This window comes from Acomys russatus, chromosome 19 (genome assembly GCF_903995435.1).
Source record: "Acomys russatus chromosome 19, mAcoRus1.1, whole genome shotgun sequence".
Taxonomy (NCBI): domain Eukaryota; kingdom Metazoa; phylum Chordata; class Mammalia; order Rodentia; family Muridae; genus Acomys; species Acomys russatus.
In genome coordinates, this window is record NC_067155.1 from 27,349,412 (window position 1) to 27,377,136 (window position 27,725).

General features: G+C 43.2%; 1 protein-coding gene across 7 annotated transcripts in view; it reads right to left on the bottom strand.

Annotated features, from left to right (window-relative positions):
- The window catches only part of Pan3 (poly(A) specific ribonuclease subunit PAN3), a 100,649-nt gene that overhangs the window by 22,707 nt on the left and 50,217 nt on the right, over window positions 1–27,725 (bottom strand). For 5 of the 7 annotated variants that reach the window (XM_051162863.1, XM_051162862.1, XM_051162865.1 and 2 more), the window contains one exon: window positions 294–541. In XM_051162863.1, the coding sequence (XP_051018820.1) occupies window positions 294–541 (248 nt within the window). Of the gene's footprint in view, window positions 1–293; window positions 542–13,794; window positions 13,913–24,690; window positions 25,512–27,725 lie in introns of those variants that run through there. The other 2 variants (XM_051162868.1, XM_051162867.1) reach the window with 2 other exon arrangements.

The following is a 27,725-nucleotide window of genomic DNA, read 5'->3' on the forward strand; positions in this document are numbered from 1 at the left end:
TCCCAAAGGTAAACTAGAAACCAAAGTCAGAAAGCATCAACTTTAGCTAGCTCAGGTACTAATTGGAGACCCTGAGTGAAACCAAGTCCCAACACACTAAAGCAGGGTGCGACTACAATCTGATTTTTGAATGAAACGAGAAAGGACAAGTCATACCGATGTAAGGATGCGAGAAGAAGTGAAAAAGTAAAGGAGTGTTTCATGTCCCCATAAAGCCTTGCAATGCGGGACTGCCCTTCTCACTAGTGAGGAGGAGCAGCTTTCCTAAGAGCGCTCTTTAATGGGAGCCATACCATTCCAGTCAAAGGTGCTGGAGTTGTATCTGTATAGAAGTAAGTCGTCCCCCCAACAGTCTCCTTCTGGATCACCTGACCAGAGGACGGCGTCTGAGGAACAGGGTTACTGGCAGGAGTGGAGGCACTAGGCGGCACCATGAAACTCGCTGGGTTTGGAGTGTGGCTTCTTCTTCTAGGAGCAGGAGAGGTGTGTGGAGTAATTTTGGGGGAATGGAGAGGGGAAGATCCAGCAGACAGTGACATTCCTGGGGAAGAGGAAAACAGGCTCTCAGTGGAGCAGCACATTGGCTTTAGAGGGAAAAGGTCTGGAAAATAAAACGCAAACACTCATGTGGAAGAAACATCAATTTTAAGTGCAAAGAAAAAAATTTGTTTTAAGAAAAGTTCCAATTAAAGCCAACGCAAAGGACTGTCTTTTTCTCAACTACAGCCACTTCCAAATGAATCAGCAACAGGCTTCTCTTTGACAACCTAACCCTATAATAAGGATCACCAGAGGTTAACAAATTAATTAAATGAAATAATAAAAACTCCACAACTGAGACTCATGAATAGCTCCAACTGCGACTCTTCAATACCTCATTTTCTCAGTATTTTTAGAACTGCTAGTACTGCCCAAATGATACAATTTCTCCACATATTATATTAAAAACTCAAATTAATAAAGACCTACTAAATTCCTTCAGCCAAATATGAATAGCAATTTCTTGGGGAAAAGAAGCTGAGACTACATTAAAATATGTGGTGGCACTTTAAGCACCAATCTTTAAACAAGTCTTGTTTTGCTGCCTGTCTGCAACCCTAGATGTGCACTGCACAGCTGGAGCTGCTGCAGAGGCATGTCCACCCACAGCCAATGGAGGCCACCTGATGAAGGCCCCTCTGCCACAGGTGCTGAAGAGAAGGGGGAATCACTATTTTTACCCTTTGGAATATTCCAAGCCAGCTGAGAAAACAAAACCAAGTCCCATGTAAAAGCATAAAATGGTTTACAAAACACCCAAACATTATACTGACAACCACGTGCATAAATGGGGGATGAAATGCAAATTAAGAAAGCCAAGTGAAGTTGGTCCTGAGTTGTTGGGAGGTGGCTACAAGCCACACACTGTGCAGGAACCGTTTGCTACTTGGGGAATGTCTAAAAACATTCACAATTAGGGGAGTTACCAGCATGCCTCTGGCCACAGAGCTACTACTAATGGGATGGGTTTCAAGTTGTAGTGTCTCATTAAGACATCCAGACTTTGTTTTCAGAAAATAAGGTGAACACAATGGAGCTTAAAACTGAGAGAGGAGCTCTTGTCTGTGGAGGGTACTTTGCACTTGTGAGAGCCTCAGCAAGGACGTCCTGAGAGGTTCTGAGCACCCAGCAGAGGCAGGGGGGCCAAGTCAGAACCTAAACACAGACAGTCGCTGTCCTTTAACCACACATATGTATGACGTCAACAGCAGAGCCAGGACTCAAACTGAAGCCAACTTCAAGTTCCCTATACCGTGCCCCCTATTACCTCTACTCTATCAGCACTCAAGAGGCCAGAAAATTCAAATATGTCAAGAAAAAGCTAGGAAGTCCCATCACTGTGCTTTAAGATGAGCACAATCCTATCTTGTTTTGAACCACCTTGGAGCTTTGTTTTTAATCCACTTCTGCATTTGCATAGTTAGCCACAGTAATCTACAAGAGAGTTCACCATGTTGCTTAAAATAAGTACTATCTGCCGGCGGTGGCAGCGCATGCCTTTTAATCCCAGCACTTGAGAGGCAGAGGCAGGCAGATCTCCTTGAGTTTGAGGCCAGTCTGGACTACAGAGCAAGTTCCAGGACAGCCAGAGCTGTTACACAGAGAAACCCTTTCTCAAAAAAACAAAACAAAACAGAAACAAACAAACAAAAAACCACTACCCACTTAGCTATAGTGTGCGCTGTCTTTGCACAGTTTCTAAGTCTCCCTAAGAGGCAGCTGCTGGAGGTCCCCACAGATGATTAGTTCGGTGCTGTGCTGCTCATTAACAGCAGTCTGTGCAGTAGTTTTCCTGCCCTCCCCTCCCCTGCTAGGCACAAATCTAAAGGTTGCTGAGCATCAGTCTGCCTCATCCTTATACCACGCTGTGGGGCACACACAGCACACTTCATTTCACACAAGAGGGATTTGTAGCTGGCTCAGCAGCCATGTCTGTGAGATGGGAAGGCCGTGGCTCTCTTAGTAGGTGTAGAATTTAAAAAGCAGAGGATCTAAGATGACGTCACCACAGTTTACACTAGACATCAAGATGGCTCTGAATCATTTTTATGCAAAGTTGTCGTTTACATAGGTAAGCTGAGGCTTGCTAGGATACTAACACACTGAAACTGAAGCGTACTCAACAGCGAGCCGTGGTGCTGTAGAGAGGGGAGAACCAGTGTTCTACCCTTTGGTGGACACTGATTCAGCCAAAGGCAAAACTGACACACAGCATCTAGGAGAAGCTACACGTCGTCACTCACGCACTTGAGTTAAAGAACGGGGCAGAATGCCCACTTAGGTGCCTGTTAGTGAACACAACACGATTCTAAACACCACATAGGCGTAGAGAACACTACGAAAACAAGTGGTCCCGCACAAGGAGGCAGACTTAGAATGAACCAATTCTGCCTAAACCAAGGGACAGTGACCCCAACTAAGAGCCCTTCACTAAACCCACAGCTATAAATCCAGCATTCGACGGGCTGAGGCAGGAGGGCAACTCTACCAGAGGAAGCCAGCTTAGTCTACAAAGTGAACTCCAGGCTGGCCAGGGTCATATGGCAAGATACTGTCTCAGAAAACACTTTACTTAAAAACATAAAGACTAAGAAAATGAGAAATGTTCGTTGAAAACATCTCCTCTTTCACATCAGTAGTCACAGAAATAATCTCCCCAAGTATTCAGAATCCACTTGATAAACTACTAATGCTGACACTGACACACAGAACACAATTTCAAAGTAACAATATTCCCCATCATAATTTCTGTATTACCTTTTCTATCACCCAACTGAAGAGAGCAATAATACAGGTATCAAGTAGAAAGCTAGGGTGGGTAACTTTGCTTCTTTGTGGGTTCTTCTTTTTCCTACCCTCTATCCCCCTAGTTTCACCCACTAACCCTAGACAAGAGAGAACAAAGACCGAGGGGAAAAGAGATGGGTAAGAAAGGAGAGAGGGAAAGAGATCTTGAATCTGAGTTCGTTCCTTTTGTTTCTTCTTTGACCATAGTTATAACCACAGCCAACCTCCTGAATGGACAACAGCCACCCACCACTCGGAACATTTATATACCTTCTGAAAAGTTCCAGAATTCCAAACATCATACAATTGCAGAAATTATCTGCAGCAGGCAAAACAACACTTTTGCTAGAGTACAAGGCAAATCAGAGTCAAGCTGCTGCAGACAGTGTGAAGCAGCCCACATCCCTACACCTGGAATGAAGACAAAAGCAATTCCTATTAGTGTGTGTGTGTGTGTATGTGTTAAAGAGCCTCAAATTCCAGAATCCTCAAAAACTTCACTACAGAGAGATAAAGCTATCAACAAGCAAAGAAACGAGAGAGAAAGGGTTCAGGCTGACCTAAGGAGTAAGTGAACCACTGAGTTTAGAGGACACAACTGTGCACTTTTGCTTGCTTGTTTTCAGACTGGGCTTCTTTCTATGTAGCCCTGGCTGTGCTGGAACTAGCTCTGTAGACCAGGTTGGCCTCGAACTCAGAGATCTTCCTGCCTCTGCTTCCTGAGTGCCTGGGACTAACAGTGTGCATTACCAAGCCTGGTTAGAATTTCTGGAAATATTAACAGAAACAAAAAAGATGTGCAAATATTGAAAAAATTCAAGTTAGATGATTATATAACTAATAGATACCAAATCAATCATTTTCTTCCCAAACAGAACAACCAATTTGGACAATACTGTTTCTGGAAAGCAAGCACACATGCCCTCTTCAACCCCACCACAGTTATGAACACACACTACTGAGAGAGAAAGTGTACAGCTAGGAACCAACGTCAAGTGAAATTACAAGAGGAAAACTGAGAGCACAAGCTAATGCATAATCTGCAGCGCTTTGAAAGCAAGCCTTGAGCCCACAGTGTATGGAGAACAGAGCCAAAACCATGTGTAACGCAACAAGTCTGGAAAAGATGTCAGAACAATAAGAACAGGTCAGATGATGGAACGGGGGAAGGGAAGAGCAGGGGTTGATTTGAAGAAACAGGAATGTTACACACTGTAGGCACATCTCAAGTTATTCTACTTTCCAAGTATGAACACTATCCCTCAACCCAGGCTCATCTCATGTTCAGGCACAAACTTCCACAAGACTTGCACATTACAGGAGTGTAATCTAAGTGGACAGTCAGAGGGATTGACACTCCACTGCTCAGAGAGCAAGCCTACCTGAGAACTCAAGCACACACCAATAATCCCACTAGTCAGGAGGCAGAGGCAGGAATTCCAGTTCAAGGCTAGCCTGTGCCAATGCAGTAAGACCATTTCAGAAATCAAAAAGTAACAAACCTCAAATGCACCACATTCATGAAAATTCATCATGACACCAAGTATCCCAGATAACAGCATATAAAGGGAGCTAAAACAACAACAACAACAACAACAACAAAACCCAAAAAACCTCACTACTAAGATAAAGGACACAAAAGTGACAAATAAGGTAACTTGTTCTTTGAACAGAGCAAACAGGCTAAGAGCAAAAATAATGTACAAGCATTAAAATTAAAAAACAAAGCTCCCAGCAGGTAAACTAAAGTAGATCAAAATAACAAACAGTGAACCAGGAGAGGCACCAAGGAGGCTAGCTAAAAATAAAACTAGAGAGTACAAAAGCTTGACTAAGAGCTGCAAAGTATAAAATGAAGTTGAACATCCAAGGGTTCTGGAGAAGCACTTTTCAGTGAGAGGAAACCAACCACTACCAACAAAAGCACCTCCTCAGCAGGAGAGCAGGGGCTCAGAGCAGGGACCTATGCAGTGCTGGGATGGCCGAAACCAAACATACTGGGAAAGAGAGGGGAAGGAGAAGAGACTGGGGTGTGAGTGGGGGTGAAGGAGCCTCTGCCTGAACTGGAAAACATGCACAACACTATGGAAGAAAGGTAATTTTCAGCATAAATTCATTATGATCTCTAAGGGGGGGGGGGGGAGTTAGGAGTCATCACTAGATTCATCTGTGGTGAAAAACCACTCAATAATCAATTCATTATGAAATTCCTTCACTGAAAATCCTGTAACATGAAAATGGGTAGGGTTTTGTTTTGAAGTCTGAGGCAATTTAAAGCACAAATGTAGTTAAAATTCTAAAAATCTATAATACTGAAAAGGGTAGAGCAGCTAAGAGCCATTAAACAGTAGGTGTGCAGTCAATGGTGCTTGCCTCCTGAGCACAAATCCTTGGGTTCTACCCCCAGCACTAAAAAACAAGGGGGCAAAAAAATACCAAAATCTTTCTTGTACACTTTACTTAGGAAAGTATGCAACCTTAGTTTGACTGCCACACAGAATTACAAGCCAGGCATGACGGTATACCCCTGTAGTCAGAGTACTGAGATGGGCAGAGGCAGGAGAGTCAAGGGCTTAGAGAGCAGCTTAGGCTACGCTGTGAGATCCTGCCTTGTGGGGAAGAGTAACAAAACAGAAACAAAACGCATCATGTCTAATACCAATGTCATACCATATGCACAACAGCCTTTTAAAATCCTAAAACTAACTGAACCCATGAAACTGGAAGGAGAAAATGAAGAATTCTGGAACTTTGGTTTCTTTAAAAACACAGAAATATTAAAATATGGTTCTGTTTAAATCCCAGGTGTGGGCTGCTGACTACGATTTGCCTGATGCTCTGGGAAAGGTGTCAGTTTTGCCAGCTGCAGACAGTTCCTGCTGGTGTGTGACTTGGAATTATGGGGACTCTGCAGAAAGTGCACAAGTGCTAGGGCCCCTATAGGCATGGAGGTTGTTTGTTATGGTCTGTTACGTAGCCGTGCACAAAGAAGAAACAAGAAGAAATTCGATTTCTGACGTGGAAGGTCAAACCTGTCCCCACTCAGCAGGAAACAGGGCAATAATGACAGTGCCCCCTCCCAAGCCTGGGCTTCCTCAGGGATCTCTTTCCCTTCCTCTCTATCCTTTCCTCTCTCATCTAGTGTTATAGAAGGTGGAGAAGGGTGAAAGGAAGAAGCCACAAAGTAGCCAACACTGGTGACAAGAGAACAGGTGTAAGCCTCTGTGACTTTCAGTTGAGCAATGGTCTTAATGTCTAAGACACAAACAATAAAGGAAAACATTTTAATGTTCAAACTGGGACTAATAAGAACTTAGATGTTTCCGTATTAATGGTGGGCAGATGCAGCGTGTTCATCAGAAAGAATGCTTACAGTGCACAATAAAAAAAACTGAATTCCAAAAGCAACTAATCTAACAATCTGACCAAGCGAGCAGAGACAAAGAAACACAGCACCATTCAAGTCAGGAAGTCAGAACCACAATGACAATGACACGCCACATATTCCCTAGAACACCTGTCACGAGCAGAGCAACAAGTGCTGCTGTGAGGAGGGAAGAAACTGGAGCCCTTATTCCTTCTGGCAGAGATGTGAAATGGAGTAGTCGTCCTGAAAAGCTTAGCAGACCTTCAATGCATTATTAAAGTTACCCGTGTCCTGGAAACCCCACTGCCATGGTTACCTCCCAGTAGCAGTAACAACTATGTTCATACAACACTTCATATGAATGCCATAGCTCACAACCATTATCACTGCTGAGACACAGTGCAAACAAGCCAGTGTCTACCAACTGAGAAGTGGCTCACACATGTCCAAGTGGCCTCTCAGCACAAGATGTTATGTGTATGAAGTGCCCAGCATGGGCAAGCCTACAGAGCTGCAGCTCTACGTCGTGAAGAATGACTATAAAAGGCACACAGCTTATCTGCCGAGCTCAGTGTAAAAGCTGCACGCTCTTGTGAGTACACCAAAATCAAGGAACCACATGCACACCTAAAGGAAACTAAATACCAACAAAAATACTTAAGATGACAATTCTACTACACTACACTAACCTTAAAACAAAACAAAACAAAAAAACAAAAACCCAATGCTAGTTTAGCAAAAACAACAAGGACCTTTAAAAAAAAATTGCCCAGAACATGACACTTAAAGAGAAACACAAACAAAAAGGAAGTTAGAAAAACAAAACAAATGGGGGAGGGTGTCAATTTTTATTTTCATATACAGATTTCTGTGTGAGGGTTTCAAGTCCCTGGGAACTGGAGTTACAGACAGTTGTGATTTGTCATGTGGGGGGCTGGGCACTGACCCCAGCCAGTGCTCTTAACCACTGAGCCATCTCTCCAGCCCCATGAAAAAAGAAGTTATTACAGCAGAAATAATAAAAGGTGATCAACACTATAGAAGTCCTCAAGATGTTCTAGAATTTTATAGGAATTCATCACACCAACAGAGCCGTTCTTACAGAGGACCTGGGTTTAGTTCCCAGCAACCCATAGTAGCTCACAACCATCTGTAACTTCTAGTTATAGAGGACTCAATGGCCTCTTCTGGCCTCTATGGGCACTGCTCCAACACAGTACACGCACACATACACACACACAAAGCACTCAAACATATAAAATTAAATAAAGTATCTTAAAAAAAAAAAAAAAAGATACAGGACACCAAAAAGGAGCTCAAATATACATGAAAGACAAACATTTTAAAAAGTTGGTAAAAACAGGCTGGAGAAATGGCTCAACAAGAGCACTACCTGGGTTCAGATCCCAGCACCCATAGCAGTGTTGACAATCACCGAAGATCAGTTCTGGAGATTCAAAGCAGCACTCTGGCCTCTGTGCTTACTGCCTGCACACTGAGAAACATCTCATACAGGAAATGAAAATAAAAGGATGGTAAAACAAGGGCCAGGGAAACCGTGACAAGTAGTCAGGTGTGACAACTTGGGAGGCACCATAAGTGACCCATGACATAAAAGCTATTGTCACGGTTACTTAAGAGAATCAGCAGTCAAAGTGATTCCCTTTCCTATGTTATTCACATCAACTTCAGACAAATACTTAGGAGTTTAAAACAAAAGGGCTCTGATGTCATTTTAAAAAATGTAGTAAGGATACAAATATCACAAATGTCAAAATGCAATACTTTGTTAAAAGAGCCTGTAAAAGGCATAGTTCTTAAAACTCATTAGGGATACAAAGTTGCTAGGCATGGTGGCTCGCCTGCCTTTAACCGCAGCGCTGAAGAAGTCAACAAATTATACAATTATATCTATAGCCTCCACGGGACCTGTTCAAATACAGTACACAAATAAAATAAACATAGTTTATGTGTGTCTATACCAAAAACCCTCAAATATAAAGGTATCTTTCTGTACTGATAAAGGTAGAGAAATTATTATTATGCGATATATATATATATATATACACATACATACATATACAATTTATATTGGTAAATGTGGGCATCTATATTCTTATGTGGTGGTCAAAGGTCAGAGCCATGTGCCTTCTTCTATCACTCACGAAATCTTATTAAGTTTAATCATTTTGGGGTGTGTGGGTTGGTGGTGGGGACAGACTGAGACACAGATCACACTTGTGCACAAATGCCTATGGAAGAAAAAAAGACTGTTGGATTCCTTGGAGCTGGAGCTCCAGGAGGCTGTGAGGCAGCAGATGGCCTCTGAAAGAGCAAGCAAGCACTCTCAGTCACTGAACCACCTCTCTTACATCTAACTTTTTGAAGCAAGGCACTGGCTCAGTAGGAAGCCTCTAGGCTCCCCCCATATCCACCTTCTAGGATTACAGGCCTGCCCGTCTCTGCTCTGGTCTTTGTGTGAGTCTTAAGCTGGCATTTAACCAGGGGCTGGCAAGGCCAGCTCAGTGGAAACAGGCACCTGCTGCCAGTTATTGATGACTTGAGTTCTACTCTCCAGGGCGTGCGTATGTGATGTCAGCTACCTGACTCCCCAGTTGAAAGGCTTGCCATCAAAGTCTGACAACAAGAGTTCAATCTCGGGAGCCTACAGTAAAGGAAGGAGAGTCACCGAGTAAGTGTCTCATGAGTAAGTGCCAAGGTTACTTTAAATTCCATCCTAAGACCAATAGTCAAGTTTGAGGCCAGCCTGGTCTACAGAGTAAGTTCAATACCCAGAGCCCACGTAAAGGTCCAAGATCAATTTGACAAAGTTATCCTCTGACCTGCATTTGTTCTCAGAGGTACCTATGCCCATACACACATATACTGCAAGAGAAAAAGACAGGGCTGCAAACCGAAAGCAATTTCACGGTGTGCCATGGTATGGTACATGAATCCTCTTTGCCCCCAGCTACATGTGCAATTTATACACAAGGAGGAGGCTATGAAAACTTGGTGCCCAAGACCACGGTCTGCTCCTGCAGATGGTGTGCCAGCACCACAGAATTGTGAAATAGGAAAGAAACAGACTATGTAGCAAACACCACTACAGAGGAGCTTTTCAGCAAAAAGTCATCGGAGGAGAACACTTGAGAAGTCTTTAAACTTCAAGTTCTCAGATCCCAGCTGGGCAGCGGCCTCACAAGCAGGCATTTAAGAACTGCACGGTGGGCCTGATTTCTGCATATATCACAGACTGTCTTCACGATGGCTACCACAAAACAGCACTCTGTTCTACAGTGACTGTTAAACAGAAAAACTAAAGAGCTTTCTTGTCTGAATAACTTTCTCAGGAAAAGAGGAAGAGAAAGGGGTGAGGTGTTTTGTTCGGTTGGTTTTCTTCCAAGACAGGGTCTTCTGTGTAGCCCTGGCTGTCCTGGACTATAGACCAGTGGGGGATTACAGGCGTGCGCCACCACACCCAGTGAGAAAAAGCTTAACCGCCACAAGGGAAGGATAATGAGCTGGGAGTATGGTGTGATGGCAGAGTCCTTACTAGCACAGCGCCACCAGGTCCTGACTGTGACACACGTTGACTTAAGGGGCAACACTGGGATCAGAGAGACATCTGTGGCCACCAGAGCATGAGGTGGATGCCCAGCACCCACGCTGGGCGGCGCTCACAGTCACATCTAACTCCACTCTGAGGGAACAAAGCCTTCTTCTGGCCTCTGAGGGAATGTGCACCACCACACGTGCACACACACTTGACTCACACAAACACATACATACAGATACAAATAGCTTTTAAAAAATAAATCTTTTAAAATAAAGGTAACACTGGTGTAGATTACACAAGGTCCCGAACCCAGAACCACATCAAAAATGGGGAAAAGGGAGCTTTAAAAGTAATACTGACTCAACTGTTTTGTTTTGTTTTTCGAGACAGGGTTTCTCTGTGTAGCCTTGGCTGGCCTGGACTCACTTTGTAGACCAGGCTGGCTTCGAACTCAGAGATCCACCTGCCTCTGCCTCCCAAGTGCTGGGATTAAAGGCCTGAGCCATAATGGCTGGATACACTTTTTAACAGATAAAATTGTCTTATACTGATTGACAATTTAAGGCAGAGCAATGTCAATTAAATGGTGTTTGTTTAGAGCACTGATGTTTTAAGGAGAGTAAAATACATCCATTCTAACAGATATGTCATTGTGTATAGCCAATTTTTTTCTCCATAATGGTTATTTGACATAGCAAACACAAAAGTTGTTGAAAGACTTACTAACTTAAAGACTCAATAAAATAAAACTGATATCTTATTATCATTGTGTTGTGTTTTGTCTGAGACATGATCTCATTACGTATCCAAGGATGGCTTTGAACTCATTCTGGAGCATAAATTGGGCTTGAACTGATAGCACTCCTACCTCTTCGAGAAATTTTTATGCTTATCCTTTGTATAACACCTTGATCATGTTTTATTTTAATCTAGTAACCAATGTCAGAATAAACTTAAATTTCTAAATTTAGAAATACCTGATGTCAATTCATGATAGACACCCCATTGTGTCACCAATTAATGCACTATTATCATTTATAATAAACTGTGAGATTCTAATTCATTAATTTAAAGAGAATGCTTTTTAAATTCCAATTTTAAGCCAGAGGCAGGTGAAGGTTCCCCCTACTGACTTCAAATGTGCGCGCACACTCATCAGCTACAACTGAGCAGGGCTCAGGTTTTCTCACTTAGTAAGGACAGCAATGAACTCGGGGGCTAATCTATGCACTGACCTACTATGTCCAGTGTGGCGAAATTTAAATCCCTAATGATTTTATAAAATAATATGCCTAAAGGTAAAAGCTATAGGACAGAAAGGAAATACCATTAGATCCAAGTGTACTGTCGAATTTGTGACCATATCCTAAAAGGGTCTCAAACACGTGCCTGTCTGAGTGCCTGGCAGTCTGTTGGAAGCTTGTTTGTTACAAGGTTGGTCCTAAGTCGTAGGTGCTGAGAACGTAGTATGTGCTTCAGACAAGGACTTGGGTGGGCTTAAAACTGAAAGGATTTCTGAAGAATCCTAGCAATGCAACCTTTTCCTTACCAAAATATATCCTAACGGATATCATTAATTGATGAGCTGTATTCTACTTGAGAGATAGCCAGAGACAGACAGAGAGAGAGAGGAGAAGAAGAAGAAGAAGTAGGAGGAGGAGGAGGAGGAGGAGGAGGAGGAGGAGGAGGAGGAGGAGGAGGAAGAGGAGGGTTAGAGAGACGGCTCAGAGGTTAGGAGCGCTGCCTGCTCTTCCAAAGGTCCTGAGTTCAATTCCCAGCAACCACATGGTGTGATCTGATGTCCTCTTCTAGTGTGAAGGTGTACATGGAGGCAGAACACTGTATAATAATAAATAAATAAATCTTAGAAGAAGAAGAAGAAGAAGAAGAAGAAGAAGGAGGAGGAGAAGGAGGAGGAGGAGGAGGAGGAGGAGGAGGAGGAGGAAGAGAAGAAGAAGAAGAAGAAGAAGAAGAAGAAGAAGAAGAAGAAGAAGAAGAAGAAGAAGAAGAAGAAGAAGAAGAAGAAGAAGAAGACGACGACGACAACGATGACGACCACCACCAGCAGCACCGTGGGTACCAGGAATATGCTAGATCTTGACTGTGTTTATGGTCACATTTGCACGTTTGTGCCTATGAATCTAATGGTGACATCCTTCAAGATCTTGCCAGGGGTGCTTTTGTAAAGGGTAGGAAGTGGCTTACCATCATTTGGCATTTTATTTAAAGCTGCCAAAAGGGGTGAGAAAAGCAAGCATTAAATAGTGAGCATAGACTAAAGGGATAGGTCAAGCATCATGCAGGCACACGGAGTAAGAGTTCACTTTTAAAATCAATTTATGTATGTGGGTGTTTTGCCTACATGTGTGTATGTGCAAGACGTAATGCTGTGCCTGTGGAGGCCAGAAGAGGGGTTGGAGCCCCTGAACTGGAGCTTTAGATGGTTGTGAGCTGCTATGTGGGTGCTGGGAATCCAACCTCTGCAGAAGTAGCCAGTGCTCTTAAATGCTGAGCCATTGCTCCAGGCCCACACAGGTGTTCTAACCACCAAACAGGGTCAATGGAACTTGTAAGAAAAAGCTAGGATAACATTAGATGTTGTTCTACCTAATAATTTCTTTACTCAGTAAAATTCATTTTTTCAAGTACTTCTCACACCTGGCTCCAAGCACAGTGAGCACCATGCTTCTGGTCATGACAGTGACCACGCAGCCGCTAACAGACCCAAAGCTCAACTACGGACAGTCCAAGTTTTCAATAATGAAAGATATTGAAAAGAAATTTGCTATTTGCTAGGTTTAAAAACAAAAAACAAAACATGATTCCTATTTTTAAATCATGTTAGTTTTCATATAACTAAAATTAGCCACAGCAAATGTTCAGCCCTTCAGGATGACAACCCAACAAGATCAATATAACGCACTGTGATCTAGGATATTAGACAAAGGCTTCCCTTTTCTACGTAGCATTATAAACTCTCAATGCAAATTAAAAATCTATCTGGCTAAACACATACTTAACCTCATTTCCCTTAAACTTCCTGACACAAAACTGCGTTAAGGTAAAAATTACCTTGTTAGTAGTTTTGACAATTACTAAAAAAATTACATTGAAATATAAGCCCTAGTCTGGAAAACTTATTCACTGATCTGACAAAATGTTTAGTCATCATATCACATCCCACTTAACCCTACCGGCTTCAAGCCACAAGTGCACATACTCCCTTTGCAGAAATTAAACATCCAAGTGCCAAAGGTTTAGTTAAGACAGCATATAATCCCGTGTGAAAAAAGGGTAATTTAGATTTTTGAGCCACAAATACCCTATGCTGACTGCTCAGAACATACAAATTCCAATTTCTTCATTTTACAGAATTATTCCATCAAGTTTTGTGATAAAATGAAAACAGAGTCAATATGAATATTGATTAATTGTCAGAATTGATTCTTTCACAAACCCTGTTTTCACAACAGCAACCCCGTATCATTAGGGGAGTTAAAAGTTGCTGAACTCAACAATCCCTCCAGTTAAACAAACAGACCCCTCATAGAGCTGTCCAACGCTGCCCAAACTATCCATCCTTTAGTCGACTCAGTCAGTTTCATGAATTGTAGCATTTATCTTCAAGTCCAGTGCTGACTCAGAGGGTAGCTTGTTCCCTAGAGAAAACAACCAACAAAAATCAGAACAGCTACTGCTCATAGGCTCTTTCAACACCCAAGTGGAAAGGACATACTTATTGGGTCCAATTTTAAAAAGAGAGAGAGAGACAGACAGACAGAGAGAGACAGAGATCTACTTCCCTTCAACTACAGTAGTCAGTAACAGAGGGCATCTATATGCCATGGCACTTGCTTGAAGCATTCACTCCATTACAGCACGAGTGTTAAACAGCCAACAGCGTTCGTAAGAAAAGCTACCAACACAGAACCATCTGGCTCCTGACAGTGAAGGCACTATACACGGCAGGTACTGCAAAGGCTGTGTCTTGTCTGGTTTATCTCAGGAAGGCTGCCTTAGAGCATTGGGGGGGAGCGCATTTGCCTCCCCACCTCGGGGCAGCGGACACCCCCAGGGCAGGCAGCTTTGCTTCCAGTGGGTTTCTCAAGTGCAAAGTTCTCGCTCGCAGTTTACTGTTTTCATTTGAGCTCTAACAAGAGTTAACAAGGACTTTCCTCAATTCTAACAGCGTGACCCGCCTTCCTTGGTTGTGTATAAAATAAAAAGGAGAAAGGGTCTCTATGCAAAGCCCTTGAGCTTTAGAATACCCCCATCACCTAAGGCAGCCTTGCCATTCCAAGTTAGTGGTATCTGCTGCAACACTATGCCACTACGAGTAAGGGGGGTCATGAAAAAGCGAAGCCAAAACTGTAAAGAAACCCAACAGCTCAAGCTATTTCCAAAACACAGAAATGGCCAGGGAGAATCCTAAAGTTGACCAACACAGCTTCTCATTTATTACTGTTTTATGTGCATGTGGGGGTGTGGCCTGCATGTACCTGTGCATCATGTGTGAGCCTAGTGTCCTCAGAGGCCAGAAGAGGGTCTCAGATGCCCTGGAACTGGAGTTAGAGGCAGTTGTGAGCCATCACCTGGGTGGTGGGATGAGAACTCAGATCCTTCAAAGAGCAGCAAGTGCTCTGAACTGCTGAGTCATCTCTCCAGCCCGTTCATTTTTAAAAACGTTGTCAGTGTTAATAAGCAACAGTGTATGGAGACAAGCCTTAATCAAAACAATGGTACTTATTTTCCATGTCAGAGCCTCAGCGCCTCCGATCTCTGATTTGCAGCAGAGGACATATGGTAACTGCATCCTGAGAGCCGTACTCACTGACACACAGGCACCTGCACAGTTTCTTTTCCTTTTTCAGTATTTTTGATTGAGTCAGCGTTTTCCCAGTTGGCACTGTATCTGGGTTTCTAACAAGCTAAGAGCCCTTTGAGGGGCTGGAAAGATGGCCCAGAGCTTAAGAGCACTGGCTGCTCTTTCAAAGGTCCTGAGTTCAATTCCCAGCAACCATATGGTGTCTCACAACCATCTAGAATGAGACCTTGTAGCCCCTTCTGGCCTGCAGGCATACATGCAGGTAGAATATTGCATATATAACAAATAAATAAACCTCAAAAACAATTATCAGTGGGACGAAGCCCTTTGAATGCTGTAAATGGAATCTGTTTCTGTGATTCAAATAAGGGCACTCTCCAGTGAGGAGCTGAGGGCTCCCTGTGTCTTCACGTGGTATGCTAAGGCGTCTTCTTCTTTGCCAATGGCTTTCGATAGTACTTGGTTGTCAGAGGCTTCTCTAAGTGCTTCAGAGCTTTATGCCAGTGCTCAATTTGAATTTCTGAGCAATTTCCCACTATTTATTCCATCAGAAAAACCATAAGCAGACCACGGTTAGTTTGCATTTGCTTTTTAACATGCTGACACCAAGGTAACGTGTGCTGGACTGGGCTATTTTCATGCACACCACAAATGAATGGCCTGCCCTGTCAGCCTTGTACTTCCCATATTGTTGTTTTAAGGCAGTAGCTCTGCAGTTACCTTTATTTAAAGGCACAAGCACTCAGAGTAAATTAGCACACATCTCTCTGCAGACCTATGTTGTCAACACAGAGAGGGAGACAAGAAATGCTACCCCTCACCCACAATCTTAAGCTACTACTAACAAAACCACCTTAGCCTTAGCCTTCTTAGTGACGGTGTGAGTTACTGTAATAAATCTGACCCTTAAGGGCCAGTTCTGTCTAATTTCAGATCCTGAGGCTACATACAGACTTCATGAGAGGTCTGCTTGAAAACCACTTTGAGCTCTAAGCACAATTTGGACTTACAGGTTCCCAAGAGGCTGAGGTACAATCTAAGACTCTGCACTTCAAGGCTTCTTCCTAATGCTCTCTCCTACCAGCTCTCCAGTTCTGAAACTTTGGGGATTTCAAATACGTGTCCAACTTTGAAGAAATAAAGGCAAAATGGTTAAAGATACAAAAAAGAGGCAATCAGATACTTTTTGCTGTCCATATCACACAGCCTGTTAGAAAATCAACTGGAAATATCAATCAAAAAGAAAAGCCACGGGTACTGCCAAAAAGAACTAACCATATAAACTAATGGCTGCCTGAAAGTTAACTAATGAAATATTAGCAAAATAGTGGACAGCAAGGAAAAATAACTTGTGAGCAGAGAGGAAAAGACACACAGACTGATTGGCTGACTCTGCCCTGCCCTGAGTATTCCCAGGAACTTGGGACTCTTCGTGATCAGCACTTGAGGGTTAATGGCTACTGCAAGAAGAGACTCTTACTCCTCGCCTTGCCTCTCAGGCTCACGCCGTGCTGGAATTCGATTGGTCTTCACATCTCTTCAGGTCCTGATGGAACTCACACTAGAGATGTTTTTTGAAAGTTCACTGACTAGGTAATACATTTTAAACTTAGGTTAGACAGAAAAAAACAAGCCTATTAAGTTCTCAACTATGTGGGTTCTTTTATTGTTGTGGTTTCTGTTTATTTCTGAGACAGGGTTTCTCTGTGTAGCCCTGGCTGGCCTCCAACTCAGAACTCTGAATGTCTCTGCCTCCTGGATGGTCAGGTTAAAGTCATGTGCCACAATGCCCAGCTCAACTGTTTAAAAGATCAAGGTGCACCCCTGTAATCTCAGCACTCAGAGGCAGAGGCACACGGATCTCTGAGTCTGACGCCAGCCTGGTCTACACAGTGAGATCCAGGAACAGGACAGCCAGGGCTACACAGAGGAAGCCTGCCTCAAAAAACAAACTAAAACAAAACAAAACAAACAAAAAAATTGAAACAAACCGTGCCCATCCTCCAAATCTCATCTCAAATACATTCTTTTCCGTGATTGTTTATTGCTTGCACATATTTATAAATCAGGTAAAATTCACCTGCAGGCCAATTTTCTGACATCTTGAACTTTTCCCTCTAGAATCACAGGGCTACAGTCAGGAGTTATGTGAACTGTAAAGATACACATAAAGGTGAGTGCACCCAATTTGAGCTAGGTGTTGGGTGGGGCGGGGGAAAGCCTGCACATGGGCACAGTCATTGCAGGTGACTATGATCCGCCTACCTGGAAGCTTCACAGAACTTCCAAGGAAGAACAGGCACTGACTAAACAAGACTTGATGTTCACGGATGGTCTGTATGATCTCAGGAATAGATTAAAACGACACAAAGTCCCCAGGAGCACTTAACCTTAGAGGGTGAGGTATACACACTAGAGAAATCTGATGAGAGCCTTGCACCACCGCTAAAGCAGGGAAGCGGGAAACACTAAGAACCAGAAAAACAGGTGGTGCTAGGGAAAACAGCATTTAACATGTCAATGAAAAGTAGGCTCAATAAACAATCATTGCTTCCAAGATTTTAAAAAATTAACATTTATATATCCAGTGTTTATGGCCATTGGGTTATGTGTGGAGGTCAGAGTTGAACAGTCAACTCTTTACTTCCTGGGGGTCAAACTCAAGTCTTCAGGCAGGTTAGCTGCCAAGGCACCTTGCCAGCAGCAGAAAAGGATAGGCCAAGCACAGAATGAGGAAAGCATGTCATGTCTGAGTACACACTGCAGGCTCTAGTACCGTGAGCCCAAATGAGGTAGGCTGAAGGAGACCAAGCTGACTTTGTCAGGAGGTAGCTACTCTCTGGACATCACTAGTAGGTCCTGCAAACTAGGGTGGTACTGAAACTCCACCCTCTTCATGAAGCACGCACTGTGTGCTGGGGCTGGAACTCAGTGTGGCTGCAGCATGCTGAATTCCTCCCTCCTTACTTCCTTCAGAGCTTCCCAGGCAGAGTGTCTGATCCCACGCTAGACCATTACGGATCCCATCCTTTGTTTCTTATTACGTTAAGAATTCTCATCCCAGAACTTGGGAGGCAGGTGGGTCGCTGTGAATTCGAGGCCAACCTGGTCTACAAAGTGAGTCTAGGACAGCCAAGGATACACAGAGAAACCCTGTCTCAAAATAATAAAAGAAAGCTCTCTCAGTTTCTCCTTGGCACATGGCGTACCTCGTGCTCTGGGGTCATTACCAAGTATATCAGGGGTTAGTTGAACATGGCTCAGTATATATATATTGACAGGTGTCTTCTACATGACAAACACACAGGTAGTATACACAGAGGGAATATGCTGAACATAGACCTGGGATGGAGGGATATTTCATCTCACCACTCAGAACGGTAGGACATTTAAAATGTACTTCACTGAGTTCTGGAATTTATAATTTAATATTTTCATGTACACATTAACTAACAAGAAAGCTAAATTATGCTGGGGAGTACTGTAAATTTAAGTATTTCAACTTGAAAAATAGTAAAGATTCTGTTGCAAGATAGGTTACATGTTCCAATAGTATAAAAAGATTCAAACGTAAATAAAATGAAGTATAAAGGAAAGTGCAACCAGTTCTGAAAGAAGGTGAATGATCAAGGTAGCACAGTGCCGGGAAAGGTTAGGCTAAGGTCTTCTGAGCCCTAGGAAAGGAGCAGCCAGAGGCACATCATGGAACGGCAACTGCACCAATGGCCTGGACATAACTGGCCCCATGAGTGCAGCAGAGGAAGAAGGCCAGCCAGCAGACAGACCGAGTGCACTACTGTAAGGAGCATGCACGGCTTTCACGCCGATGACAGCTGGAAAGCCCTAACTTGACTATCATTTTGGCAAGTGTAAGGAAAGCCAACTGCAAAGGCAAACCAATCCAGTTGTGGCAACTGCACAAAAGGAGCCGGGGTGACTTGCTCCTCGGTTGGTGTTAACAAAAACGTGCAGAAGTAAACAGTTTGACAATATATGGCATGAAGGCTGAGCAGACAAGATTACTATAACATGAAAAAAGGCAAGCGAAGAAAAGAAACTTCAGGTTTCTTGTTCAAGCATTCTTCCCAGAATAATGTCACACAAGAAAAGGCTGCGACTCAGCAAATAAAATGCAAAGCAAGCATCAGACCGCCTCAAATGTATGAGGCCCCAGACAAGCCAGAGGGCAGCAAGGAGAGGCTTCGGCAGTAAGCGGCCTAAAGGGGGCCCTGCGGCTGGGGCACACACTCACTGTCTTCATCGCTTTTTCTAACATACGCAAAGCACACACTCACACTAAAAAGAACTTCCTAATCATCACTCAACCCTGCAACAAGAACACACTGGGGACAACGTGGTAACCTTATTATGAATTACAGCAAGAACACAAGGTGCACGGGGCAAGAGAGCGCAGCCCTGCCTTCTTCGGTGCACCAAGACTGAAGATGCCCGCTGCCAAGCACGCTATGCTCAACCATGGCTCTTTGTCAGGACTGGCTGCAGAGATGCCTGAAAGCCTTACGGCCATGTAGAGATGAGCAGGAAGAAATAAGCTGCTAAGTCAGAAGCTGGATTTTTAAGATTACAGTGGGGTCCAGTCAAGAAGGTATTTGTTTTTGCTTGCTCATCTGTTTGGTGTTAGAAACAGTGTTTCATTCACTACCACTCCAAGTTGGCCTGGAAATCACAAACCTACTCCAGCCTTCAGAAGGCTTATGCCACCCTGCCCAAAAAGAAATGTACATTAAAAAAATACAAAAACCAAAACACTGAGGCCAGGCGGTGGTGGCGCATGACTGTAACCCAGGAAGCAGTGACAGGCGGATCTCTCAGTCCAGGACAACCAAGGTTACACAGAGAAGCCCTGTCTCAGAAAAGCCAACCAACAAACAAAAAACACGGGGGAAATGAACGTTTAGTGTGCAGCTCCTTGATAAACTGCTCAAAACTCAGAGCCACATTAATCTTCTAGCACTCATGGCTCAAGGCAGCAGGATCTCCTTACTGAATACTAATTTATTAAAGTGGAGACAAAAGGATTCTTTACGTAATTACATATAAAGCAAAGTCTTCCCTCTTTTGGAGGGAAACCTGCTCCCCGCTGACACTGCACACCAAGACCAAGTCTAAACATCTAGTATAGTATTGTAGTTCATGAATTCAAAACCATTTTTAAGTAGTTATACATGAGAAGCAAAATCTTAACTTGAACTTCCTAAACTTTTTTACATCTAAAATATTGGAGGCAGGCGTGGTAGCGCACACTCGGGAGGCAGAGGCAGGCAGATTGCTGAGTTCGAGGCCAGCCTGGTCTACAAAGTGAGCCCAGGACAGTCACAGATAACAGTCTCAAAAAACAAAAACAAAACAAAACAAAAAAATATTGGGGATGTGCTAATATTTAGTAACTCATTTAATATCATAAAATCCAAGTTGTACTGAATGAACCATTGCTCATGACACAGAGCGGTTGTCTCTGTGAGTGGTGGTGAAGCCCCATGCATGTGTGTATGCGCTGTGTGTCCCCATGCATGGGCACATGGAAGCTAGACATGAGCATCTGCTGTTCTCCTCACTCGTTCTCCATGTGCATTGTTTTTTCTCCATGTGCATTTTAAGACAGGGTTCTCACTGAGCTTGGAACTCACCACCTGCCTAGACAAGCCGGACTGTAAGCCCAGGCCCTCCTGTCCCTGCGTCCCAGCGCTGGGCTGCAGGCTCCAGTGTAACACTAGGCACCAACTCCTTTACTTCTGAGCCCAAACCCCAGTCCAAACACCAAGGCTCTTCTCATAGGGCAGACTCAGCTCTCACAGCAGAGACTGGGTAGATTTCACAAAGAAACTGTTTACTTAGAAGACCATGAAAGCCATACTGCTTTACTCTGGTTGTTTAACAGACTGAGGTGGCTCTACATTTTCCTCAAGAAACACATGAAAAGTTCAAAACACAAAAGCTGCACACAATAGAATGCACACAGCCACAGAATATTTCTCATTTACAAGAAGAAATGAATCACAACCCCAGGGAGATCAAATGGCCTTGCTCTTTACTTAGCTAGCCTGAAACTGGCGATCACCTCCATCAGCCTCCCAAGAGGTCAGCTCAGAGGTCAATCAACAATCCCAGTGCAGAGCCAATTTGTAAGTAACAGGTGTGGTGTGAGGGTGTAACAAGCAGAACTCTGCCCCCAAGGTTCACTCCTTTAGGTAGAGGAGACTAGGAGGCAGGGGAAGGTGGTGTGCAAAGTACTTTACCTCCTGAGCCACCTTGCCAGCCTAGAAATAACTGTTCACAAAATGTAAAGAGTGTTGTATTGTTAAGGTGCTCAAAGTCCTGAGTCACAGCAGAACAATGCTGGATCCAACAATGTTAGGGCTGTGCTTCAGTCTGCCTACGCCTGCCTGTGATGTCATTGCTTACCTGCGGGGGTGGGGGGGTAGGGTGGGTGATTGGCCCTGCCCAGGGCCATATAAAAGGACAAGCCCTCCTTGTGGCCTCTCTCTACTCTCTTTGCTCTTCCTTTGTCTCTGGGGTACCCCCCCCACCCTTTCTTCTCTCATGTTCATTTAAAAAACTCTGCTACAACATAGTATCTGCTGGCTGGTACCTATTATATCTTACCACCTTAATTATTAATCATAAAGTGTGGTATCTGATTACATTCTTATTTTGAAATCCTTTAGTAGCCAAATGAACAGTTTTCAATTAATCAGTAAACCAAGGACTACAAAGTATGAGATGAGAGCACAAGTGTAAGCAAGCTTTGTTTATGTACTGAGTGTGGTGCCATGCCTACAATGCCAGCACTTGGAGGAGGCCAGCAAGTGCGATACACATCCAGACTCCCTGTCCCTCCCGAGAAGAGGCAGGGTGTCTTTCACATTTGGGAGCAAATATAAACCAACATTATAAAGTGCTTCGAATAATTAGACACAACTAGTTATTTTTCTTTATTATATCACATAACAAGTGATGTTTCCAGGAGGCAGAGGCAGGCAGGTCTCTGTGAGTTCAATGCCAGCCTAGTCTGGAGAGTAAGTTATAGGACAGCCAGGGCTGCACAGAGAAATCTTGATTCAAAAACCCAAACCAAAAAAACCAAACCCCCTTCCTCAAAAGTGATGTTTGTGTTCACACACTTTGTCACAATGTTTTGTTAACTTTTCCTAAAAAGTTTAAAATAATAAAAAACAAAACGACAATAATTTTCACAAAAGGTATAGAAATGTAGTCAAAATAAATGCACTTTAATCTATGTCTGATTTTCCTGCTAATAAGTAGAAAAATGTTAAAGTGGCTCATATAACCATACTTTCCTTTGGTTAAATTTCACCAATGATAGAAGACTGTAGATATTAGAAACACCCATGCATGAACTCTTCAAATGATTATAAAACCTAAAGCTTCCTTCCACACTGACCAACCTTAGGCATAAACTGACCAAAGTTGTAACTACTTTTCAGTAGTATGTGGTGGAGACTACTTACCACCATATATGAGTTCTGCCCTTTCTACACCTCCACACAGGGATCTGCCCTCTGACCTAACCTCAGACTCTACAAATACCAGGATTTCCTGAAGAGTTGTTACTAATCCAACCCTCACCTTTCGCTCGCTGACCTTGTGTAAGACACAGAAAGTAAATCCCTAAAGCTGTGGGTAGCTCATCCACTTGCTCGCTGGCCTGCGTGATGGTGGTTAACTTCCTTTAGCCTCTGATGGTTAAGCAAACAGGCAAGTGGTCTGTGTGCCCAGAGACTACGTGATGGAATGTCCGTGGTCTCTTCAATGTTAACCCACGGCATTCAGATGACTTCAGGGAGACAGAGCAGACAGGTGCTCCCTTCAGCTCGAGCGCTCCTGACAGCAGACGGGCATGCAGAACGTGCATGCAATAAACCAGACTCACAAACATGGGCACGCGGTGCTTTCTCACAAGCAGAACCTAGACTTTAGTAGAAAGGTAGTGACTCAGGGAAAAGTACAGAGATGAAGCAAGAGAAATGACAAACAACTCATCATTCTGTGTGCTAATATAAAAATATGATTAAGTGTTAAAATGGGCACATGAGAGGTTGGAGACTAAATCTTCTGGAGTAAAAGAACCAATTTTTTTCCAGTTCAGTTCACATCAGTTACTGTGGAGATAGGAGTGGGTTAAAAAAATTTAAAATGCAGGCTCAAATATGTTTAAAAAAAAAAAAAAAAAAAAGCCTCAGAGTTACCAACTGTTAGCACTCTGCATCTAAAGGAGACTGCTTAGAGTAGGTGAGATGCTGACTGTGGAGAAATTCCCAGGCCTCCCACTCAAGCTCTTCCACTGTTTCAGCTTCTGGCTGACTAGAGAGAAGCTGAGAAAAGACCTGAACACCTACCTCAACTATCTTCTAACACGAAATGTTCTGTGTACCTCTGCAGCTTAGCCCACGCTAGTGCACACACTGTGAAGCATCATCTCCATCCATCCCACTGATCTACACAACAAGTGACTAGTTACTAGTTACAGAACAATCACTCTAAATGTGAGCAGGTGAAGCTGGGGTGGGGGGAACAGGGCTCTCATTTCAGTAATGTCAATGTGTAAAAGATTCATGACCATATAACAGAGAATTAAATTCCCAGTGTGCTCTTCAGCCCTCACCAGAGATCTTCACCGCTGAGGATTCTTCACTATGTGCTTATTTGCAGAAGGGACGGAAAGGGTTAAGTTTGTGTTCTCTTTTCACTAGGACCCTCTGGGGTGTGCCCTATGGGCTAAGATAACTAAACACATCTAAAAGACAAAAGGAGTGACAACAAGCTAAGATGACTGGATCCAGCCAGATTGGCCCTACAGAGGTAGCCTCACAGCATCCCTTCCCCACTGGATGCCTACAGCACACTAGAAACAACAAGTTGAAAAGGGACAAGGAATACTCCTGGAGCTCTCTGAGCCTAATTCATTTGAACCTGGGAGAAGATCTGACCTCTAGCTCTGCACGCTAACCTAAGACTCACAAAGGATCTGGGCATTTGTAAAGCATGCTCTCTCTGCCTCTGGCTTGGAGCCTCGCTGAGAGAGAACTCCCTTCGCTTCATGTATGAAGCAAAGGTAGACAGGGTGGGATCTTACAAAGTAGGCAAGGAAGCTCAGGCATTGCAATCCTTTGTGATGTAGTCAGAGTCACAGTCCTGATTTCTCTCCTTCTCTTCTACTCTCTCTACCTCATTACTTCTGTAATTATTTTCTACCTTCTGCAATGATCAACAGCATCAGATTTTAAGTGTTGTCATAAAGAAACAGGGCAGCATGCAGGAAACTAGGACTACTTTGATACAACTGTCCACGTGTCAAGCGCAACAAGTCATATTCACCAGACAGGACAACCCTACGTAAGAACTGCAAGAGCCGCTGCTGTGCTATGGATGTAGGTCACTCAACTGCCAGCTCTCACGGAAGGGAGCCTACCCATGCTCACCCAGCCCTCCTCCTCAGCTCAGGGACAAGGCAGCCAACATAATGCAATGCACACAGGAAAGCTTGACTGGAACGCTCAAGGCTAACAGGTCAATAAGCAGAGACTCCCCAGCCAGTAGAGTCTTAGTTACTAGTAACCATTTAAGCCTTACCTGACATGTCTCCAAGCCAGCTGTAGCAGCCACATCCCCCTCTGCGCCAAAAACGTCTTGCCTCAGTTTCCTGAAAGTCCCAAATGGGACAGGAATACAGCCAGATGGCATCCTCAAACTGGGTATGGTCTAGAGTTCCACTGGCAGCAACCTTCCCAGGATCCCACAGTTTGTGTCTGCACATGCACACATGCAGCAGCCCCTCCTCAGGCCAGCTCAGGGTTAGAGGACGGTGAAGTGCTCCTCTGCTCAAAACATCAAGTCCCTGATCTTAACAGTAAATTGTTCACTTTTAAGACTCCTTAGTTCAATAAAGTAATGCTCAAAACTAGAGTCCTGAAAGATTTTAAAGGTTATGCTGAATATACCTGAAAACAAAATAGTTACAAAGAGATGTACACACGCAACTTTAAAGTAATACAAATGCTCTGCGGCTGCTTATAGGGGTGGTCCGTGCCCCATCACAGACTTCTAGTTCTGACGCCGTTTAATTTTCTTGAGATTCATTTTTGTTTGACTTATTCCACTATATAAACTGAACATCAATTCTTAAAAGTTCTTCAAAGATGCTTATTGAATTATTAAAATTTACTGTATTTAAGAAATAGGCAGCTAACAAATTACTCGCCAATACAAAAATGAGGCTTTATGGAATACACACTAGTTAACATTGCAAACACTTATTTCTGCAAGATTAAAAAAACAACCTGGTCTTTTCATAAAGATCTGAAACTTGTAATAGTCTTTGGAAATCTAGATTAAACAATCTAAAATAATTGTAGTATTTTAATCAAGAATTATCTCTAATAATACAAATAGATAAGCAATTTAGAGAATTCAGACTAAAATGTCAAAATAAATCTGTGGTAGACTGAAGCGCTCCACAGAGTCCTCGCTACTTTAGAGCTCTCCCTGCTTGTAGTGCAGCCTGGCTTCTGTGCTGACCGGGCACCTGAGCACCAAGGCCTGCTGCTGACCTCTCCTGCTGGGGTGTCGGTGTGATGATGCAGCCAGGCAGACATGGCCATGGGTCTCATCTTACTCACAACACTGCTCTCATCTGTACAATTTATACAAGGTATTTATAACCCCTATACATTTTTGTCAATTTAATTATTTTTCTGGTTTTCCCTCCGTCTTACTTTTTTGTCTTAAAAAAGGCATCAGTTGTACGGATATATACACACACAAACTGATGCAAAGAGAATGATTAAAACTGTGTGGAATATACTTTCAGAGCATCTGACAAAGGAGCAAAAACTAGTAGCAGTGGATGAGTGGCAGCCAAGCACAGCACAGTTCAACACAACCCATCACCTCTGCTTTCACTCCTCCCACCACCGTGAGCTGAGCTGTCTTGGCTAACCACCAATGCAGTCCATAGCTCCCTGCAACTTAAGCAGAGGTTTCACAACAAGGTGTTAGAAATGGCCCTGCAGACAAGCACTATGAAGAGCTGTTCCCACCTACTCAGATGCCAGGTCTCCATCGCTAAAGAAGCTAAATGTCCTACAAGTTAGAGGAGTTAAATCTCTGCCCTCCCTCAGCGCTGACAGGAAATACCACAGACCTAATGAACCACTCAACTTTACTTTTAGCACAGACCTTATGTGCTAGAAGGGATCTTCCGACCCAACCCCTTTAAAATCTAAGGGGGTTTATCATGTCCACATTTAAAATGTTTCAACATCAATAAGAAAGGATGAATCAACTCACGTCCCCTTCACTTTCTTTCCCCAAGATTGACAACAGCAAGAGTAGGGGTTCCATTCAGCGGGTGGCACCACTTCCAGGACTGTGCAGTAAAAAACTAGCCACTTTCTCAAAACACTGGATACCTTAACATACTTATTTTCCTTCAGTTGGGGGTGGAGGGGCCAGAGTAAGTGTATAGCTTAGTGACAGAATACTTGCCTAGCATATATGCAGCCTTGGGCATGAACCCCAGTTACATAAAAACAAGCAAACAAACAAACAAAAACCTAAAAATTAAAAATTGGTTATGAATGAGTATCATTAATAATGTTTAGCACAGTAACTTTTTTTTATATCAAACATAAAATATTTACTGCCTGGTCAATAGTTTACAGTAAGATATGCTGACTAGCCAATTAAAAAACCTGAAGAAATGGATGTTTGAAAACACTGAAGTCACTGCGGCATTTCTATTTGTGCATTAATAGCCATCTTTTCAAACTCAAGAATTCTCTCACTAAGCAGAACCAGGTGTTCAGGCTCTAAATCACATCTGCACACACCACACCACATGAGAATAAAAAACATTACCCAGAAATTTATGCTGCTCCTATTACCGTTTTTAAATCATTTTCAGGCATGCGTGGTTCAGCCAATTTGTTTTGATAATTAAAATATGTTAATCCTTAGCTTATTAAGTCTATTGTAAGCCAAAACACCATTAGAAAAACCTGTAATTTTAAAAAGTCAGCAAATAGTTTTCACGCTTAAAATAAGCTATTTTGTGTCACAAAATCATTAAACTATCATTACATAACTTAGCACCTTCAAAACTTCCTAAAAGCCAAATTAAGAGTCTTTGCTAAGGCAAAGTCATTGGCACAGTCTCTAGACCAGCTGTGCAAAAGCATTCCTATTATACTATGCCTGAAAAGTCAACTCTGAGAAAGGTGCTAAATACTGGCTCTTTTTTGTTGTTGTTTTTTCCAAACAAGGTCTCTCTGTGTAGCCTTGGCCGGCTGTCCTAGACTCGTTCTGTAGACTAGGCTGGCTTCAAACTCTTAGTGATCCGCCTGCCTCTGCCTCCCAAGTGCTGGGATTAAAGGCGTGTGCCACCACGACTCATAAATGTTGAAACTATGAACCTCTGATGATAGGACCTGTGACCAGAGGGAAATGAATAAAACTTAGGAATGTAGCTGTAGGCTCTGAAAGGCATGGGAGCCCAAGCTAGCCCTCATCCCAGGACACTTAGGATTGGGGCTCATGCTTGTAGGTTCAAGGCCACAGACTGACCTAACAGACACCCTCCCAAGCCTTGAAGCATATCTGTGAGGAAA